We start from the raw sequence: 21,265 nt of genomic DNA, 5'->3' as shown, positions 1-21,265 counted from the left end.
CCCTTTAAGATTTTATTTTTTTATTTTATTTTATTTTTTATTTTTTTTTAAGATTTTATTTTTAAGTAATCTCTATACTCAACATGGAGTTCAAACTCACAACCCTGAGATCAAGAGTCTCACGCTCTACCGCTGAACCAGCCAGGCACCCCTGGATTGGACATTTAAAATGTTGGTCCTTTGTTACAGATGGCGAACTTGCAGTAGTGCTCCAAGGTACAAGGATGAGTTGGACATGGTTCCCCCCTCAGGTAATGAGGAAGGAGCCAGAGCTGATGTAAGGTCTAGTTGAGTTGAGCAAACGTTGGCGTACAGACTTGATATACATCTAAAAATGATTCAAAAACACATAAGGACACTCATCTACTTGTTTATTCACCTGGCATTTACTGAGTGCCTACTATGTACTAAGCACTATACTAAGCACTACAGATACTGCAGTGAACAAGATAGACAAGGCCCTCACCCTGCTGGAGCTCACATCTAATAAGGCAGACTGTAAACAAGTTCACCAAATTAAGAAATAAAATGATCTCCAAGAGTGCTAAGTGCTAGGAGGGAAATAAGAAGGATGGGATAGGGCACGACTGTAAGATGGGTGTTGCTGGTATACAGGGTGGTCATTGGACTCTCTATCTGAGCTGAAATCTGAGGATGGGAATGAGGCAGTCACAAATTAATTGAAGGGAACAGCATTCTGGGCAGAGGGAATAGTCAGACAAAGGTCCTCGAGTGGGAATGAGACTGGCTTATATGGGTAATAGGAAGGCCAACGTGGCTGGAGTACAGGAAACAAGGGGGAAAGTAACAGTAGAAGCAGATGGGTTAGGCAAGAGCTAGATCATGTTGCTCAAAAGGAATCAGGATTTTTTTTTTTTTAATTTTTTTTTTCAACGTTTTTTATTTATTTTTCGGACAGAGAGAGACAGAGCATGAACGGGGGAGGGGCAGAGAGAGAGGGAGACACAGAATCGGAAACAGGCTCCAGGCTCCGAGCCATCAGCCCAGAGCCTGACGCGGGGCTCAAACTCACAGACCGCGAGATCGTGACCTGGCTGAAGTCGGACGCTTAACCGACTGCGCCACCCAGGCGCCCCAGGAATCAGGATTTTATTCTAAGTGTAATGTAGTGTTCAAGCAGGGGAGCAAGGCAATATGATTTGGGTTTGTAAAAGATCTCTCTGTTGTGTGCAGAATGGACTGAAAAGAGGCAAGAGTAGAATCAGGGAGACCAGTCTGCTGTTGCAGATATCCAGTTGAGAGAAGATGGTGACTTGAATGAGATGATGGCGGCAGAAGTGAATAGAAGTGGACAGAAAGTGAATCAGATCAAGCCTCTGCTGTCCATTGCCTGGAATAGGGATTTCACTTGGGATGAGTGCATGAACTTCAGGAGGCCAAAAAGGCCCATGTAACTGTATAAAAAGCTTTATGTCTATGTGCTTATGAGATGTAGATCTCCCATTAAGATCTATAGGTAAATAACACTCAATGTGGTGTTAGTGGTTCCTCAAAAAGCTAAACATTAGAATTATCGTATTACCCAGCAATTTCACTCTTAGATATATACCCAAAAGAAATGAAAACAGAGACTCAAATATACCCTTGTATGTCACTGTTCATTGAAGCAGTATTCACAATAGCCAAAAGGTGGAAGCAACCCAAGTGCCCATCAGCTGATGAATAAACAAAATGTGGTATATACATGCAACAGAACATCAGCCACGGTGATGTTCTGACACCTGCTACAACACATGGATGAACCCTGAAAACACCGTTCAGTGAAATAAGCCAGACATAAAAGCATAAATATTGTGTAGTTCAACTTACATGAAATACCTAGAATAGGCAAATTCATAGAGACAGAAAGTAGGTGAGAGGTTATCAAGGATTGGGGAGAGAGGAGAATGGGTTCATTCGCATTCATGAAAAAATTCTGTAAACATATAGCACAGAACTGTACACTTAAAAATGGTAAAAATCAGGGAGACTGGGTGGCTCAGACGGTTAAGTGTGGGACTTGAGCTCAGGTCATGATCTCCCAGTTCAGTTTGTTGAGGTCAAGCCCCACATTGGGCCGTGTGCTGATAGCTCGGAGCCTGGAGCCTGCTTGGGATTTTGCGTCTCCCTCTCCCTCTCTCTGGGCCAACTTCCCTGCTCGCGCTCTCGCTCTCTCTCTCTCTCCCTCAAAAATTAACATTAAAAGTTTTTTTTTTTTTTAATGGTAAAAATCGCATACACACACGGAAAAGATAACTGAACAATTGGTGTTGATATGGAAGAAGCAAATAGCTACCAAGGATAGGTAGTCTGGGAGAAGTACCCGTTCCAGCAGATGTGTAGGGCAAGTCGCCTAGAGGAGGCAATCAGTGAGCAGGCAATCAATGAGCTGCATTTACCAGTAGGATTTCCACACGCAAAAAGGAGGAAACGTTCCTGGTAAGCTCTGGGACCTACTTCCCAGACTCTGGAGCCACTGCCTCGGTTGTAATCTTGGCTCTGTGACCTTGGGACCTCTCTGTGCCTCATTCTCCCCGTGTGTAAAATGTCGATAATAATGGTACCTTCTGCTAGGGTTGCTATGAGGACTAAATTAGTTAATGCACGTAAAAGTACTGTAATCAGTTCTAATCAGTTCTCGGCACACCGTAACTTCTACGTGTTAGCTGTCTGGGGTGTCTGGGTGGCTAAGTCGGACTTCAGCTCAGGTGCAGCCGTGAGTCGGACTCTGTGCTGACAGCTCAGATCCTGGAGCCTGCTTTAGATTCTGTGTCTCCCTCTCTCTCTGCCCCTCCCCCGCGAGCACTGTGTGTTAGCTCTTCTCTTTAACTTTTTTTCTTTATGAAGATAAATGTTAATGTGGAAAAAAATCTAAGAGGAAAATAAAAACACAGTAATTCTAGTAGGCAGTGGCATTCCCCGCTAAGCGTTCACTGTACATTCTTCCACAACTGTCCGTAAATACACACGCACAGAGTGAGCTAGGCCAGCGCCCCACCTCGCACCGCGCACACTTCGACCGGCGAACCAAGCAAGACAAAGGACTTCACCGAAGCCCAGCCCCGCCTAGCCCGTCACCCAACACCCGTCACCCCAAGCTACCTCCCAGATGGCCGCGTGCGCCCTCCGCGACGGGGGAAGGGAGCGCCACGGGGCCTGCCCCAAGCGGAAGTGAGGTCAGCACATGCGCAGTGGCGACGAGGAGGTCTCGGGCAAGTTAAGGGCCGGCCTGCGCGCGAGCTGGTTTACGGAAGTGGTGCTGCGGCAGCATGCTGGCAGAGTTGGGTTTAATCGGGACCATAGGCGAAGATGACGAGGTGCCGGTGGAGCCTGAGTCTGACTCCGCGGACGAGGAGGAGGAGGTAGGAGCCTATCTGGGTTCGGGGCGCTGCGGCGCGCATTCATATTTCTGTCACTGCTTCCTTTCTCCATGGTTCTTCAGGCCCCTGCCCTCAACTCCTCGGCGACCTCCTGCCAGACCGGCAAGTGTCCCTGGAAGGGGCCCCAAGATCTTCTTCAGTTTGCTCGCCACTAACTTTTCATCACCTCCGCTCCGGTGCCGGCAGCGTGCTGTGTCGTCTTGGTGAACTCAGTGTCCATCACTGACCTCATGTTGAATCCACGCCCTGCGTAGTAGAGACCCAGGGGCGAGGCCAGGCCTAATTCCCGATCACGGATTCGTTCATTAAGCCAGTATTTATTGAACACTTACGTGTGCTACACCTGGTGTTAAGCGTTCGGGACACAGCAGTGAACAAGATGGGCAAGGACACCATTCTCCTGAAGCTCATGTTGGGTGGGACGGTTACAGACTTTAAGCACCATGGCAGTTAAAAGAGAAATCGTGTCATGAAAAAGATGCTCACCCTTCAAAGATACAGCCTGGGTGTTTGCCCCATGGTGGCCTCATCTGCCTACAGACACCTCCACTTGAGTGACCCGGGGCCTCAACAAATTCAGCACCAAAGTTGAACTCTGGGCTCCCTCACCTTGCCAATCTGCTCCATCTCAAGCCAGAAACCTGGGTGTCAACCTTGACAGCTTCCTCCTCACCCCCCTCCAGTCTTGTGCAGGCTAGCTCAAGACTCTCTCTTTAGCTTCTCCCCCTTCCTCCAACCACACTGCTCCCACCGTAGTCCAGGCTACTGAGACCTTGTGCTTGGGGACCTAGCATCCTAACATATTTGATCTCCAGCTCTTTTCTTGCCACCTCTCTTGCACCCTCCTCCCCCAGGGTATTCTCTGCTTAGCAGCTAGAATCTTTTTATTTCTTGAATGTAAAACGATCATAAAATGATGATGCCAAGGTTGATATATGAAGTGCTATACAGATATCGATAGTTAAACTGAGTATCCAAGAAATGATGTGCAATCATTACTACTAACAAAGTTTAGCATGAGAGTTCTCATGAAATTATTTAACTCAAGTAAGGAAAAAAAGTCAGCATAGCACTTTTTAGTTCTTGGAAGCCATAGTTCAGCCAGTCTTCCTCCCTTTCCAGTTTTCACATGTATGGGTTTTTGTTATTGATTAAAAAATTTTTTTTTAATTTTAGAGAAAGCATGAGTGGGGGAGGGGGCAGAGGGAGAGAGAGAATCTTAAGAAGGCTCCATGCTCGGCACAGAGCCAGATGTAGGGCTTGATACAATGACCATGGGGTCATGACCTGAGCCAAAAGCAAGAGTCAGACAGTCAACTGACTGAGCCACTCAGGCGCCCATTGTTACTGATTTCTAACTTAACTGAATTGCAGCAAGAGAAAGTAATCTGTGTAATATTGATTCTTTGAAACTTTGAAGATTTGCTTAAAAGCCTCCTATGTGATCAGTTTTTGTACCTATTCCATGTTTCTTCCGAATACACATTCTATAATGGTGGGTGCAGTGTTCTCTACATGTTCACTGGAAAGAAGCTTATTGTACTCTTCAGGTTTTCTACAGACACTTAATTTTTGTCTGCTTAACCTATCAGTTACTGAGAGAGCTGTGTTAAAATCTGCCACAATTGTAGATTCCTGTTCTATGCTGTTTCATCTCAGTACCACAGTCACTCTGTTTCTCCCTCTTCCCAGGGGCCCATTGTACTGGGCAGAAAGCAGAAAGCCTTGCAGAAGAACCGTAGTGCCGATTTCAACCCTGACTTTGTTTTCACTGAGAAGGAGGGGGCATATGATGGCAGCTGGGCCATGGCTGATGTCATGAGCCAGCTCAAGAAGAAGGTGAGAACTGACAGAGATAGGCAGTTCCAGGCCTGGTAGAGTTGGACAGTAGGTTTCGGAGTCTAGCCTGGACCTCACTGCCTTTTGTCACTTGCTTACATTCAACAGACACTGGAACTCTTGGAAATAAACGTGTGGGGTGGGGAGAAGCAGTCACAAATAACCCATAGTCTTGACTAAAACAAACGTGTAAAATATTGCAAAATAGGTGTATTACAGACTAGTTACAAACACATGAATTGATCCACAGATGATGTTTTAATGTATCAGAAATATCTTATTTCCTTCATTAGGAAAGGCATTCTCTAAAACCATACTGAAAAGGGGAAAAAAATCACAAATTCTGTCTGATTGGCATGGGGAAGGGTTTTTCTAAGTAGCATTCAGATACAAATGTGACATCTCTTGGTAATTATATTGTTGTAAATAGTAAACACCTTCTAAAATATAGATGTTCTTGGTTCCAGGTCAGGATTTTTCATAGTTGACTGTTATGTTTGTTGTTGTTCTTGTTGTGAATAATCTGCAGATTGATTAATCTGTCCAAGGACAGACAAGCCTTTTCTGTAGTAACATTTGAGACCCAACCCTCAGAGAAATCTTGCTTTGTCTCTTTCCCATATGTGTGTTTCTTTTTCGTCTATTTTTATCAGCAGAGGGCGGCTACTACATTAGATGAGAAGATTGAGAAAGTTCGCAAGAAAAGGAAAACAGAGGTGAGAAAGCAGAGCAGGTACTTCTGTGTGTAGTTAAGCCCTGAGCTTTACCCTCAACCCCACCATTTTTCTTTAAGTATGAACTGGAGAACGTCTGGTGCAGACAGGCTTCTCTTTGTGGTTAATATTCCCTAAGAATCCACATAGTGTTCTGCCCAGGCTGGAGAGCATAAGATTGCTCTTCAGAGGTTCTGGATTTCCTGAAGTTTTGTAGTTGCCTTGCTTTATTAAAATATTTTTTCCAGGATAAAGAAGCCAAGTCTGGGAAGTCAGAGAAGGAGAAGGAAGCAAAGGAGGGCTCTGAACCGGAGGAGCAGGAAGACCTTGAAGGGAAGGATGAGGAAGGCCCAGAAGATGAAGACTCAGAGACTGATTACTCATCAGCTGATGAGAACATCCTCACCAAAGCAGGTGGATGCTACAAAGGCGATGTCAGAACGGGGGGCAGGAAGTTGGAAAGGGTCTGCCTTTCCTCTGTAGGATTTCCTATGTGCTTCTACACAGTTCCATTTAAGATCTCCTTGTTAAACTCCTTCTAGCTTCTCTTTTTTCTTGGGATTTTGTTATGGTTGTCGTACTTTGCAGGCAGACTGTACCCTTTTCCCCATCCCCAGCCCCACACAGCTGCTGGCACCTCTAAGATTCAGACCTATTTGGGGTGATAGGTCCCCCACATCCCACCTCAGATGGGCCCCGCCATGAAATGGGTGCTCTGTAATTATTTCTTGCAGAAACGAGTGCTAAAATATGATAATACGGCACGGTGGTCTCTGGAACTTGCCCGGTTTGCTGCTTGGTGTCCTCACCTGTGAACCGAGGCTAATGACAGTAGCTCCCTCAGGCTGTTGGGTAGATTCAGTGAGGTGTCCACATAAAGCACTTAGGGCCGCATCTAGCAGATTGTACATGCTCAGTAAGCACAAGCCCTGATTGTCAGCTCTGTTTTTCTCCACAGATACACTCAAAGTAAAGGAGCGGAAGAAGAAGAAAGGACAGGTGCGTATGAGCGTGGACAACAGCGTGCAGCTTATTTTTGCATCCTGACTGGATTTCTGAGGCCAGTTAGTTTTCTTAGGCCCATTTTGCTGAATTCTTGGTCCATCTTTTGATTTCCTGGTGTAGGAAGCAGGAGGATTTTTTGAAGATGCATCCCAGTATGATGAAAACCTCTCCTTCCAGGACATGAACCTTTCTCGCCCTCTTCTGAAGGTATTGGCTTCTTTTGGCAACCATGGGATTATTGCAGTCACCCTTAACTAGGCTCCTGGCCCTAAACTGGGCTCTTTGCCTCCCTGAATTCTGTTGTCCACACAACTGCCAAAGAACCCTCTTAAACAAAAAGTTCCCTTTTGACTTGTAAGGCTCTGCTCCTTCTGGTCTCCTCTGATATGTCTCCTCACTCTTTGGCCTCCTCACTGGCCCTCAAAAAGGTTAGGTGTCTTCTTCTCAGGGTCTTGGCACTTACTGCTCCCTCTGCCTGGAAGATTTTTTCAGTAATCTTGTTGGGGTGCTCACCTCTTTCAGGGTTCTACTCAGTGTCCTTTGCTCAGTGAGACATTCCCTGATCCTACTGTAAATTGTCCTCCTCCCAAGCCCCCTTGTCTGCTGTAGTTTTCTCCATAGCATTTATCTCCATATGGCATGTGTTTCTTTCTGGTCTTTTTTTTCCTACCAGATTGTAAGATTGCCAAGGTGGGGTTTTTATTTCTTTGGTGTAGTGCTGTGTCCTCCATGCTTCGAACAGGCCTCCCACACAATAGGCACTTGATAAATGCGGAATGAATGGGAGGGATTGAAGCAGTCACCACCTGCTTGTTTCATGCTGGGACTCCTCCTCCCCCTCCTGTGTGACCCTGTCTTTTCTGTTCAGGCCATTACAGCCATGGGCTTCAAGCAGCCCACCCCGATTCAGAAGGCATGCATACCTGTGGGTCTGTTGGGGAAGGATATCTGTGCCTGTGCAGCCACTGGGACAGGTAAGAGGAAGAGGCAGAAGGAGGGTGTTCAACCTGCAGCAAGGGTCTATGTTGATTTACCCAAGGGCCACCTTTGCTAAATATGCAAATATAGGGGCACCTGGGTGGCTCAGTCGGTTGAACGTCCAACTTCAGCTCAGGTCATGATCTCACGGTTCATGAGTTCGAGCCCCGTGTTGGGCTCACTGCTGTCAGCAAGGAGCCCGCTTTGGATCCTCTGTTCCCCTCTCTCTGCCCCTTCTCTCTCTCTCTCTGCCCCTCCCCTGCTCACATTCTCTCTCTCAAAAATGACTAAATATTAAAAAAATATATATAAGTATAAACTGTAATGCAGTAACACTGTATATTCTGTTTATTAATTTCCTTTAAAAAAAAACCCTCAACATTATATTTTCTTATTTTTAAAAAATGTTTATTTATTTATTTTGAGAGTGAGAGCAGGGGAGGGATAGAGAGAGACAGGGAGAGAAAGAATCCCAAGCAGGCTCCACTCTGTGAGAGCCCGATGCGTGTCTCGACCCCAGGAACTGCAAGATCATGACCTGAGCCAAGATCAAGAGTCCGGTGCTTAATTGAGCCACTCAGGTGCTCCTACATTTTCTTATTTTTTAAAATACTCTTCATTTTTAAAAAATGGTTGCATGGTATTCTATTATGTAACTATTTTTACTCTGCAATTAACTGCACTAATATACAAGGTTGTGATGAACACTTCTTTCATAAAATCTTCACTCCTGTCACTGGGGCTTATGTATAAATAACATGACCTTCATCAGACTCCCCTGAAATCTGTGACCTGTGAATATCCTATTAGGGTATCTCTGTGACCATGACTTCTTGTCGCTGCTCTAATGGGAGTAAGGATTTTATAAAATGTGTTCATCACGGTGTTTCATATCAGTACAGTTAATTATAGAGTAGAAACAGTCATGTGATAGAATATTATGCAACCATTAAAATAAACGTATTTAAAGAAACAGGAAATACATTTTTTTTTTTTTAAAGTAATCTCTACCCCCAACATGAGTCTCTTAACTCACAATCCTGAGATCAAGGGCTGCATGTTCTGCCAACTGAGCCAGCCAGGCACCGTTAACACAGTGCTTTTTTTAAACGGGGACTACTGAACAGAATATATAGTGTTATTGCATTAAATTTGTCTTTTTATATTTCTGTCCATTCAGAAGAATATTGGTAATATAGATACCATTATGTTGGTGCTTTATCTCTGATTGGCTGAATTGTGGGTGATTTTTATTATTTTCATATTTGTTTTTGTACTTCTCAGATTTTTTACGTGGATGCTGTGGTTTAAAACCAGAAAAAAAGCTTTATGAAAAAAAAATTTGCTTCATTTCCTCCTGAACAGATACGTAGGTTTTCTGGGCTCAGGTGAATACCTGAATCTTGAAGGGACTGAAGCTCCCCTCACTGCTTTGCTGCTACCTTTTCCCGCAGGTAAAACTGCTGCTTTTGCCCTACCTGTCTTGGAGCGTCTGATCTACAAACCCCGCCAGGCTCCTGTCACCCGCGTGCTCGTGCTGGTTCCCACCCGAGAACTGGGCATCCAAGTGCACTCTGTAACCAAGCAGCTGGCTCAGTTCTGCAACATTACCACCTGCCTGGCTGTGGGTGAGTGTCTGGCTGTCCCTGAGAGACTGTGACGTGGTGGCGGGTGGGAAAGCCTTCCTACGATTAAACCCACTGAAAAAGCAGACGAGGTGTTGTCAAAGTAGATAGTGGGGGGGCTTAACTGAGACTTAACCAGCCTTAAAAACTGAAACTTCCAAGATTTGGGGCAAAAAAATTTTCTTGGTACTAAACCAATTTAGGATGTAATTTTTGGTTTGTATGAATAAAGAATCAAATATTTGGGGCAGAATATTTCTGATAATGTTATGTGATAACTGTTCTCTAACAGTTCCCTTCCCTGTGCAGGGGGAAGTCAGAGGTAATGTAGAAAGCATTAGTTTTCACAGCAGCTGCTTCTGTCCTTGTGTGTTTGAATCCACCTATTCTGAAGTGTCTTCCTGTCATCATCTTTTTTCACACTTAGCACAGTTGTAACGTAATGATCTGCCTCTCCCAGTGTCTTTTAAATCCACACGAGCAGGGCCTTTGCCAGTCTTGTCCTCTGCTCTTTCCCCTGCATCTGGGATGAGACATGGCAGGTGGCAGGGCCCAGTCAATACCGATGAACCACTGACCGAATTGACCACCTGTGGGGGGGGGGGCTCTTCTCTGCAGGGGGCCTGGATGTGAAGTCTCAGGAAGCAGCTCTTAGGGCAGCGCCTGACATCCTCATCGCCACCCCAGGCCGGCTCATCGATCACCTCCACAACTGCCCTTCCTTCCACCTGAGCAGTATCGAGGTGCTCATCCTGGATGAGGCTGACAGGTACACCTGGAATGGTGAGGCCCCAGGTGCTCTGAGGTCCTGTGGCCACCACATTATTCTGCATGGATCTCGCCATAGCCGTGTGTGCGATGCCAGTTTAGCTGCTCACATTTGGACCTCTGTTCCTCATTAGCCTGGATTATTTTGCTTTTTTTCTCTCTCTACAATGTGATGGTGAAGAGGGAGGATAGATCAGATTCTGGCTTTGCCACTTCCTGAGATTTGGAAATATAAGTGAGGGATAAGAATAAATACCCACCAAGGGGCGCCTGGGTGCCTCAGTCAGTTGAGCGTCCGACTTCGGCTCAGGTCAAGGTCTCGCGGTTCGTGGGTTTGAGAACCTCGTGGGGCTCTGTGCTGACAGCTCAGAGCCTGGAGTTTGCTTTGGATTCTGTGTCTCCTCTCTGCCCCTCCCCTGCTCACGCTGTTTCTCTCTCTCTCTCTCTCTCCCTCCCTTTCTCTCATATGGCTCTCATCTGCTTACCTCTTTCCTTCATGACCAAACAGAATGAACCTCAATGAACCGGACTAATGATTGACGTGGAGGCAGGGGAATGAGGCGTCTGTTCAGGTTTCCTCTCCAGTTGAAGCATCTCCAAACTAAACAGGTCCTGAACTGAACTTCTGACCCCATATGCCCCTTCCTCTCTCTTCCCATCTCAGTGCTTGGCAGGCCTGTCTTCCAGTTGTCCTGGGAAGAATTCTTCGCATCATCTGTGTCCTCATCGTCCACCCACAAAGCAGCCATTGGGAAGTCCTGTCAGCCCATGAAGGGGCTTCTGCACTTGCTGTCCTCTCAGCTTGGACTGAACCTTTACTTCCTCAGGTTTCTGTTCCAGCTGTTCCTTACTGGAAGAGCCTTTGCTGGCCCCTATAACACTTCTGTCTTCCATTCTCTGAGGCGTTACACCTTTCCTACCTCCTACATTGTCACCCGAATGGTTCTGTGGTGGTTGTGTCCCTCCTCTCCCCTGGAACATATTTGTGAAGAGCTTGTTGCTCTACGTCCAGGATTGTGTCTGGTATCTAGCAGATGCTTGGTAAGTGTTTATTGAATAATGGATTAAATCCCCCTGAGCAAATGAACCATTCTTGAGTCCTGAGGGAGGTAAAGGAGATCTTTCTAAGCAGAGGGAACATGATCTGATTTAGGTTTTGAAGGGGACGGGAATTGTATTAAAAAGTGTTAATGTCTAGAGGCGCCTGGGTGGCTCAGTCAGTTAAAACGTCTGAGTCTTGATTTTGGCTCAGGTCATGATCTTGCAGTTTATGAGTTTGAGGCTTGCGGTAGGCTCTGTGCTGACAGTGCAGTGCCTGCTTGGGATTCTCTCTCTCTCTCTCTCTCTCTCTCTCTCTCTCTCTGTCTCCCCCCCTCCCTCTCCCTCCCTCTCTCTCTCCCTCCCTCCTTCCCCCTCCCTCCCTCCCCCCCCACTCTGTTCCCCAGCCCTCCCCTGCTCTCGTGCGTGCACACACTCTGTGTCTCTCTCTCAAAATAAATAAATGTTAAAAAAGTTTTTTTAAATGTTAATGTCCCAGAAGACCAAGAAAGGCTGTGGAAGGGTCTTATTAAGGCAACCAAGGACCATGACAGCTAAATGTGGTACCTGATCCTTGACTGGAGCCTGAGCTGGAGGGGGAAATACTGTAGAGGATTTGTTCAGTTGAACAAATTGGAGTTAATGTAATTCTATACTGATTAATATTATCTACAAGAAGAAAAAGGTTCCTTTACAGCGAAGAGAACTGGCAGGTCCCACCTTAATCATGTGATCAAACTCACGTCAGTGACTGACTGTGTCTCCAGATGGAGAGGGAGGTGCACAGCTGCATCCCTGCACGTTCTCGCAGCGATGAGTTATTGAATCAGGTCACTGGGAAATAATCAGACAAAGACAGAATGTGAAAAAGCTTGAGGAGACTTTTCTGGATGAAGGGAGACCAAAGAAACATGACAGCCAATGCAGTGTAGGAACTTTGGTTCCTGAACTGAAAACATAAAAAGACAGCTATAAAATGACATTTTGGGGATAGTCAGGGATATTTCAATATGGACTGTAGTTTAGACACTACTCAAACACTTCAACAGTTTTGGGTGTGATAACGACATTATGATTATGTAGGAGAAGGTCCTTAGGGATTGCGCACTGAGATAGTTAGGGTCAAGGTGTGGTGATGTCTGCAACTTATAAATAGCTCCGCAAAAAAAAAAAAAAAAAAAAAAAAAAAGGATAAAACAAACGTGGCCAGATGATAGTTCTTAGTGAATCTTGGTGAACAGCTAAACCAACAGTACTAATTCATAAGCCAATAAATGAGCCTGCGATGTAACCAGTTACAACATCACTGCAACAGATGCAAGCTCAGTCCATTTCTCTTGATTCCTTCTCCCTGCGTATCAGGATGCTGGACGAGTACTTTGAGGAACAGATGAAGGAGATTATCCGGATGTGTTCCCACCACCGCCAGACGATGCTTTTCTCAGCCACTATGACGGACGAGGTGGGCCTCAGGAATTCTGCTTGGTGGGGTGAATGGAGGGGTGCAGAGGACCCTGCCTGGGCTGCAGCGGGGGGCCTGGGGCAAACATGGCTTGCCTCCACTGCCTCCTCCTCTCCCCACCTCCCTGCCTCCTGGCAGGCCAGTGAGCATTCCTGTCTTTGTGCTGGGCAGGTAAAAGATCTGGCTTCTGTCTCCTTGAAGAATCCTGTCCGAATATTTGTGAACAGCAACACGGATGTGGCCCCCTTCCTGAGGCAGGAGTTTGTCCGGATCCGGCCGAATCGGGAAGGGGACCGGGAAGCCATCGTGGCAGGTGAAAGCCCAGGGTGCCAGATTCCCTTGGCCTTGTGGGTGGCACACTCTAGCGGTGGGGTGTTTCCTGGCACCTCCTCTCTCAGGATCCCCTGACCTGTTGCATGGTACTTCTGTTTATTTATTTGCTCTGCCACTTGGGCCACAGGTCCTTCCTCCCCCTTTTCTGTCACCTCACCTCTTTCCTGCTGTCCAGTCCTCCTTCGGTCCTGCTGAATACATAGCTACTTCCCCCACCACCACCCCTCTGGCCCTTGGTTCAAGCTACTGCCTCTCTTGCCTGAATTGTTGGCAGTGGCCTTGTACTTGGCTCCTACTCCCACTCTTGTTCCTTGGTAACCCTTTCTCCACACTGCTGATCATTTAAAGTGATCATTTACTAGTGAACATTTGCTCATGTTACCTCCCTATTTACAACCCTCTGGTGTCTCCCCATCTCACTTAGACCACAATCTACACTCCCTAGAAAGTCCTGTATGGCCCTCTGGGACCTGGCCCCTGCCTGCCTGGAGTCCTCAGCCTTGGTGCCTTTGCTCATGATGCCCAGCCATGTTCTCCTGCTTTCGTTGAAACCAAGTTTGTCTTGCCTCGGGGCCTTTACATTTGCTCTTTCCTCTGCCTGAAATCTTTCCCCAAATCTTGTACTTTGTCATTCAGCCTAGTATCACCTCTTTAGAGAGGCCAGCCCTAAAGCTGCCTCCCTGTCTTGCTTTCACTCTCCCACAGCATTTATCACACTTGGGAATTGGCTTCTCTTCTCTGCCCTGGAACATGAGCCTGTCTCCTCCAGTGCCAGGCACAGCAGCCACTTCATAGGTGAGGGAGTGGGGAGTATGTATTGGAGGTGGCTTCCAGCTCACTCTTCTCTCCTCTCCAGCTCTGTTGACAAGAACCTTCACTGACCACGTGATGCTGTTCACCCAGACCAAGAAGCAGGCCCACCGCATGCACATCCTCCTGGGGCTCATGGGGCTGCAGGTGGGCGAGCTCCATGGCAACCTGTCACAGACACAGCGGCTGGAGGCCCTCCGGTAAACTTTGGGGGCCTGAGGCTCCCCTCCATCCTTCAGAGAGGGCTCTCATTTGAAAGGGGGAAAATCCCACACAGAGGTTACGTTAGAGCAGTAGCATGGAATGCAGATAGCACGACTCCCTCCTTCAAAGATTTTAGTCTCACTGCTGTAAGGCTGTCTTAGACACATTCAGAACTCCTTGTAGTCCCGCAGATGACACTTGTGCCCTAGGATTGAGTGTGGGAACTGCTGAGGGGGCCACAGCAGAAAATTCTGACTTGGGAGGACATAGCATGTGTCTTATTCTTTATAGGTTTTCCAGAGCAGTGGGCATACCTGGGTCTGATAGAATGAGATTTGGAATCAAAGCCAGCCACCATTTCCTCATCATTTACTTTGCTGTGCCCTTTGTTTTTCCATGTGTTTTCTTGTTTAATTCTCATAGAATGGAGTCATGCTGGTAGGCAGGGAGAAACCTTTAGAATTCTCCACCTATCCCCATAGATCATAGGCAGCTGAAAGTTATTTTTATAAAGAAAGGCTGTTTTGAACGCGGAAGACATTTGCATCTGCTACTTCCTATAATCTAGCTCTGTGGTTCCTGACTTTCATATTTGTAGAGTTGGGGCTTAAGGTGGTATAAACAAAACTACATTTGTTCTGTGTTACAGGATGTTTAAGGTGTTGTGTGAAGTATTAGATGGTCTGACGTTTAGGATCTTGTTCAGATGGTCACTCTGACCATCTATACTTTGCTGCTTGACTCCAAAGGGATTGGCATTCTCTCTGCTGGCTCAGGCTCCTGCAAGCATTTTTGGGCTTAGGTATCCAAGTGAACATCTGTTTGTGGCTATTTCCAGGCGCTTTAAGGACGAACAGATTGACATCCTTGTGGCCACAGATGTGGCAGCCCGTGGACTTGACATCGAGGGGGTCAAAACGGTGAGCAGCCCGTATCTTCCTTGAACTTTTGGTGGGAGTCTTTGTGCCTCCTTGTGTCCCCTTTCCCTCCAACTCCCAGGTCTGACTTTGACCTTCCAGGTAATCAACTTCACCATGCCCAACACCATCAAGCATTATGTCCACCGAGTGGGGCGAACGGCGCGGGCTGGCAGGGCTGGGCGCTCAGTGTCTCTGGTTGGAGAAGAGGAGCGGAAGATGCTGAAGGAGATCGTAAAAGCCGCCAAAGCCCCTGTGAAGGCCCGGATACTTCCCCAAGGTGAGCAGGCACCACTGCAGCAGCTTAGGGTGGTTGGGGTGGGCAGGGCAGGGTCCTAGATCGGACTCTGTGGGACAGAGCTGGAGGCAGAGGGTAATAGGTGAGAGCAGGTGCCTTGCGGTCAGGAGTCAGATTTGAATCCCAGTCCTGCCCCTTCCTTGCTGAGTGACCCTGGTCCGGTCTCACCTTGCCTCTCTGGGCTTTGGTCTCTCTCTCTGTGAAAGGGAATAATGACAGACTTGTGCCCTGAGTGCCCCACTCTTAGGTTATTTTCCATCCTTTGGGAAGAGAGGGCTTCATTTTGGGGTAAAATCCTTACTTATCACCCTCCTTCCTTTCACAGGGGGGCAGAGGGCAGCACTTCTATGTTTTAGATATCTTTCATGCTTTTCCTTCTCCTCTGTAGGGGTCATATAAAGCACATCCTTTCTGAAAATTGTTTTTTAAAGTTATAAAAATAATATATATTCAGTATTAGAAAACAGTAAGTGGAAGAGCTCACCATTAGCATTTGGGCATTTGGGCCACATCCTTTGAGACCTTTATTCCCTTCACGATGTCTTTTTCCTCTCGTTTTCATTTTCACGTCATTCATTCTGTCAGCTAACAGTTCCTGGGACTACCAAGTGCCTCGTGCTGTTTATTCTAGGTATCAGGGATATAGCAGAAAGCAAAACAGCTGAGACTCTGGTGGAAAAAAGATAATAAATCATAGATGTGATCTAGCATGACAGACAGGAGGAGAGATGCTACTTTCGAAAGCTGTTTAGGAAAGGCCTCTGAACAGATGGCATTTGAGCTGAGGCCTGAATCAGGAGAACGAGGCAGCCGTGAGTGCTCTGGAGACTGTGTGCCCAGCAGAGGAAAACAGGGCAAAGCCTCTGAGGCAGCAGACTTGGTGTGCAAATTAAAATGAAGGAAGAGCCAGAGGGCCCAGGGCACAGTGAGCAAGGTGGAGATAGGTGCTCAGAGAGGTAGGTAGGGGCCACGCTTAGGAGTTTGGATTATTCCAAGAGCAACAGGCTCTTTGTGGGGGAGGGGGGGAGGGGGGGTGTTGTTAAGCAGAGAAATAACATGTAAAAAATCCCCATTTTCTGTTGTCACTAAATACACATTTATATTGTTTTCATCAGTTGCACAGTACTTATCCTCAGCTAAAAAATTGTTTTGTTCCCTTCCCTTGAGATGTCATCCTCAAGTTCCGGGACAAGATTGAGAAAATGGAGAAGGACGTGTATGCGGTTCTGCAGCTCGAGGCTGAGGAGAAAGAGTTGCAGCAGTCGGAAGTCCAGGTGTGGCCGCGTGGAGGGCTGTGGCCCACGGTACAGTGCAGAAAGCCGACCACAGAGCAGAGCCCACGGCCCCTGCCGGCTCTGCCCTTCCGAAATGCTGTGTCTGCCAAACGTTATCGGAGCCCCAGACATCTGCAGGCAGCGGCTTCTTGCAGCTGCCATGTTACGTATCCTCAGATGTAGGTTTCACGGCAGCCATCTTTTTGCTGTTTCCACAGATCAACACAGCAAAACGGCTCCTGGAGAAGGGGACAGAGGTGCTGAACCACGAGCCTGAGAGGAGTTGGTTCCAGACCAAGGAAGAGAGAAAGAAGGAAAAAAGTATGTTGGAGAGGTCCCTCAAAAAGCTAACCACAGAATTATCCTGGAACCCAGCAATGCCATTGCTAGGTCTATTCCCAAAAGAACTGAGAACAGGGACTCAAATGGATACTTGTATGCCAGTATCCATTAAAGCATGATTCACAATAGCCAAGGGTGAGAAGCAACCTGTGTCTGTCAGCAGATGAACAGATACACAAAACGACAGTACGTGGTACAGCCGTAATGAAGCTGATACGTGCTGCAAGGGTGAACCTTGAATACATGCCAAGTGAAATGATCCAGACGCAGAAGGACAGATATCTGTGATTCTGCTTATATGAGGTACCTAGAGAGGCAAATCCATAAATGCAGAAAGTAGAATAGAGATTACCAGGGGTTGTGGGGAGGGAGTTATTATTAATGGTTACAGAGCTTTCATTTGGGATGATGAAAGAGTTACAGAAACATCACGGTGATGGTTGTGCAACACTGTGAATGTAATCAGTGCTACTGAATTGTAGATGTAGAATGCATAAAAGGGCAAATTTTGTGTTCTGTCCTTTTTGCCACAATTTAAAAAAAGTAGGTCGGGAAGATATTTATATGTATTCCCTACACTCCCCCCTTTTTATCACACAAATGAATTCAGATTTTTCTACACCTAGTTTCTTTTCTTTCTCGTTTCTTTTTCTTTCTTTCTTTCTCTCTCTCTCTCTCTCTTTCTTTCTTTCATTTATTTTGACAAGAGAGACAGAGAGAGAGTGGGGGAGGAGCAGAGAGAAAGGGAGAAAAAGAGCCCAAGCAGGCTGTGTGCTGTCAGCACAGAGCATGACACGGGGCTCAAACCCACGAACTATGAAATCATGACTTGAGCCGAAACCAAGAGTCAGAACACTTAACCAACTGACACTTAACCACCCAGGTACCCCATATGCCTTGCTTTTTCCACTTAATTTTGTAGCTTGTATTTTATACAGGTACGTACCTAGTTAACTTTTTTTTTTTAATGGGTGCACGGTGTTCCATCACGTGGGTAGATTATAATTTATTTAATTAGTTTACTGTCGAGGGACACTGAGGTTGTTTATAATTTCTTGCTGTTGTAAACATGTAGTGAATAACTGTACAAATGCCCTTTCACAATTAAGCAAGTATATTTGATTTGCAGGATAAATCCCTGAAAGTGAAACTGTAGGTCAGAGGGTGTGTGTATTTATTATTTTGTTAGGGATTGCAAATTTACCCTGCTAAGAGGTTGTATCCGCAGTTTAAGAAATACCACCTATATTTGATGGGACAAAAAATTAGAGTGTGTGTACGTTAAGTTTCTGTGTTAAAAATAGTTATATTGTGGAAAGGTCTGGGACTGTAAGTGAACCAAATCATCTTTCATACCAGGAGGTAGATAATGTCTCAAATGGGTTGAGGAATAGTGCAATAAGCATGTGATTTAGTGAGATTACCACTTGGTGGAGGTAACCACCAGGAGAGGACATGATTTGCTGCTTCTCATTTTTTTTTTTTTGCTGCTTCTTTTTGAACTCTTACATACCAATTTAAAATATGTGCACGTCTTTAAAAAAAGATACAAAAGGGGCGCCTGGGTGGCTCAGTCGGCTGAGCGTCCGACTTCGGCTCAGGTCACGATCTCACGGTCCGTGAGTTCGAGCCCCGCGTCGGGCTCTGGGCTGACAGCTCAGAGCCTGGAGCCTGTTTCCGATTCTGTGTCTCCCTCTCTCTCTGACCCTCCCCAGTTCATGTTCTGTCTCTGTCTCAAAAATAAATAAACGTTGAGAAAAAAAAAAAAAAAAGTAAATTGCTTTAAAAAAAAAAAAAAAAAAAAAGATACAAGAGTACCGGAAATCTCCTGTTGTCTCCTCATCCTAGTTGCCAAGGCTCTGCAGGAGTTTGACTTGGCCTTAAGAGGAAAGAAGAAGAGGAAGAAGTTTATGAAGGATGCCAAGAAAAAGGGGGAGATGACAGTGAGTGGCTTTCCCTTTGGAGTTGAGTCCCTGCCCAGTGGCATGTGTCAGGGCTTCCTGGTCTGTTCCATACTCACATCATCCTTCTTTCCAGGCAGAAGAAAGGTCCCAGTTTGAAATCCTTAAGGCACAGATGTTTGCTGAGCGGCTGGCCAAGAGAAATCGCAGAGCCAAGAGGGCCCGAGCAATGCCGGAAGAGGAGCCAGCAAGAGTCCCCGGTAGGCAGATGGGACTGCCTGGTAGGAGGCTTCTCCCTGAAACTTGTACTTGTGGTCAGAGAGAAAATTGGAGGGATGATAAGACCCTGTAGTTTTTGAGTAATGAGTGTGCACCAGTGTGTACAGCTGTCCAGTTTTGGGTTCCCAAGTGGGGAAGTGACCCCATGATTAGTGGGGACAGCTAGGATTTGAACCCAGGCATTTCTGACTCTGGAGCCTATGTCCTTACAAACTGCTACTTGGAGGAGTGGGTCAGGGTAGAAAGAAGTGAAGTCAGTCTTTCAGCCCATTTCACATTTCAGTGGTTTTTACTTTGGGATTCTGCAGTCGTCCTTTGGAGTGGTTCTTCAGATGTGGCACTTCTGAATTCCTCATCTCTTTTTTGCTGGCACCTGATTGATGTCTTGTTTCCATGTCAGTAAATCACCAGACCAGAGCATTCACTGAATTTGGAACCATTACCCTGAGCTTAAGGATTGGATTTGGGAGCTTAGGCCAAAGAGGACATAGGTAACCTGTTCTTTCTCTGCACAGCCAAGAAACAAAAGCAGCTGAAGAAATCTGTATTTGATGAAGAACTTACTAACACAAGCAAGAAGGCCTTGAAACAGTATCGAGCCGGGTAGGGTTTTAAGTCATTATGGGGTTCTTCATATTATGATTAAAGCTATAAACCTTCTTCCTCCTTCTGTGCTCCCCAATTCCCATATACCTGTAGCTTTATAATACTTAATTTTAAGGGCTCTTGTCTGACACCTTCCCCCCTCCACAGCCCATCTCTGGATCCCAGAGTGAGAATAGGAGGAAAGAATTAAGGTCCTCCTACCTTGGAGGAGAAACAGCATATTTCTGGTTCAGAAACAGAATAGCAGAGGATCCCTTTTTACTCATAGGAATGTGTTATACACACCCCACCCCAGGATGGGGATAGATTAAGCTTCCCAAGTAGTTTATTTTTGTAAAACTAAAAAAAAAATTTTTTTAAGTTTATTTTGAGGGAGAGAGAGCAAGCGAGCAAGGGAGGGGCAGAAAGAGGGAGAGAATCCCAAGCAGGCTCTGCACTGTCAGCGCGAAGCCTGATCTGGGGCTCAAACTCGTGAACCATGAGATCATGACCTGAGCCAAAACCAAGAGTTGGACGCTTAACTGACTGAGCGACGCCAGTGCTCCAGTTTTGTTTTGTTTTTTAAATGTTTTAGTTTCTAAAAATGTTTAATTTTTGAGAGAGAGACAGAGTGCTGAGTGTGAGCAGGGGAAGGGCAGAGAGAGGGGGAGACACAGAATCCAAAACAGCTCCAGGCTCTGAGCTGTCAGCACAGAGCCCAACGTGAGGCTCGAACCCACAAACTGTGAGATCATGACCTGAGATGAAGTCAGAGGCTTAACCAATTGAGCCACCCAGGTGCCCCAATTAGTTTTAGATGCATGAGAAGGGAGTCTTTTTTTTTTTTGGAGCTGGGCCCTAAATTCCACAGTCCCATATTTAATCAGGGGAAAACACTACGTGTAGAACCTCAGGCCCTGAAAATGATGCATTAGTGATGCCTCATGTGGGAGCAGGCGGTAGGGGTTATGGGACATCATCTGTCTTTCCAGCAGCCATTTCAGCATCTTACCTTCTTAAACCCACAGCCCCTCCTTTGAAGAAAGGAAACAGTTGGGCTTGCACCACCAAAGACGAGGAGGAAACTTTAAATCTAAATCCAGGTAATATTTGCAGTTTTGGAGGGCCAGAGGTTATGACTGGGATTGGAGAACAAACCTTTCATGGGAAAGCTCCACCTTGTTTCTGTCTTTGGGGGCCAGTCTTCACTCTGCTGATTTTCTTTGTAGGTACAAGAGGAGGAAGTAGCTGTGGTGGCCTGGAGTCCATGGGGCAGCCCTTAGATCCCTTCCTTATGGGAAGTCATCCTGGCTTGGTCTCTTTTCTCCATTTGTAAAAAAAACTTTTAAAGATTTAGTGTGTCATTTGTACATTAAAAAAGAAAAAAAGGTTGGGAGTGGTGGTGATACGTAGAGCTATTTCCTAAGCATCCTTGTGAGTCAGCCAAGGCTCACTTCTTACTAACTTTCACACAAAGATACCAGATGGGGGAGTACCTGGTTGGCTCAGCTGAG

General features: G+C 46.3%; 1 protein-coding gene across 2 annotated transcripts; it reads left to right on the top strand.

Annotated features, from left to right (window-relative positions):
• The first annotated feature begins 3,182 nt into the window (after window positions 1-3,182).
• DDX27 (DEAD-box helicase 27) lies at window positions 3,183-21,141 on the top strand. Of its 2 annotated transcripts, none has more exons than XM_007078019.2 (21): window positions 3,183-3,362; window positions 5,073-5,219; window positions 5,876-5,935; window positions 6,181-6,346; window positions 6,891-6,931; window positions 7,058-7,144; window positions 7,806-7,911; window positions 9,370-9,543; window positions 10,159-10,309; window positions 12,709-12,808; window positions 12,980-13,121; window positions 13,998-14,151; window positions 14,994-15,075; window positions 15,175-15,352; window positions 16,538-16,644; window positions 16,863-16,965; window positions 18,835-18,929; window positions 19,024-19,147; window positions 19,682-19,769; window positions 20,780-20,854; window positions 20,981-21,141. In XM_007078019.2, the coding sequence occupies exons 1-21, from the start codon at window positions 3,270-3,272 to the stop codon at window positions 20,997-20,999; spliced, it is 2,292 nt and encodes a 763-aa protein (XP_007078081.2). In that variant the 5' UTR covers window positions 3,183-3,269; the 3' UTR covers window positions 21,000-21,141. The 2 variants fall into 2 exon arrangements, with proteins under 2 accessions (XP_007078081.2, XP_007078080.2); XM_007078018.2 differs by having other exon boundaries at window positions 5,873-5,935.
• Window positions 21,142-21,265: the final 124 nt, after the last annotated feature.

This window comes from Panthera tigris, chromosome A3 (genome assembly GCF_018350195.1).
Source record: "Panthera tigris isolate Pti1 chromosome A3, P.tigris_Pti1_mat1.1, whole genome shotgun sequence".
In the NCBI taxonomy this organism is placed as follows: Eukaryota; Metazoa; Chordata; class Mammalia; order Carnivora; family Felidae; genus Panthera; species Panthera tigris.
The sequence above is the reverse complement of the archived record's forward strand: the minus strand, read 5'-3'. Positions and strand labels throughout refer to the sequence as shown.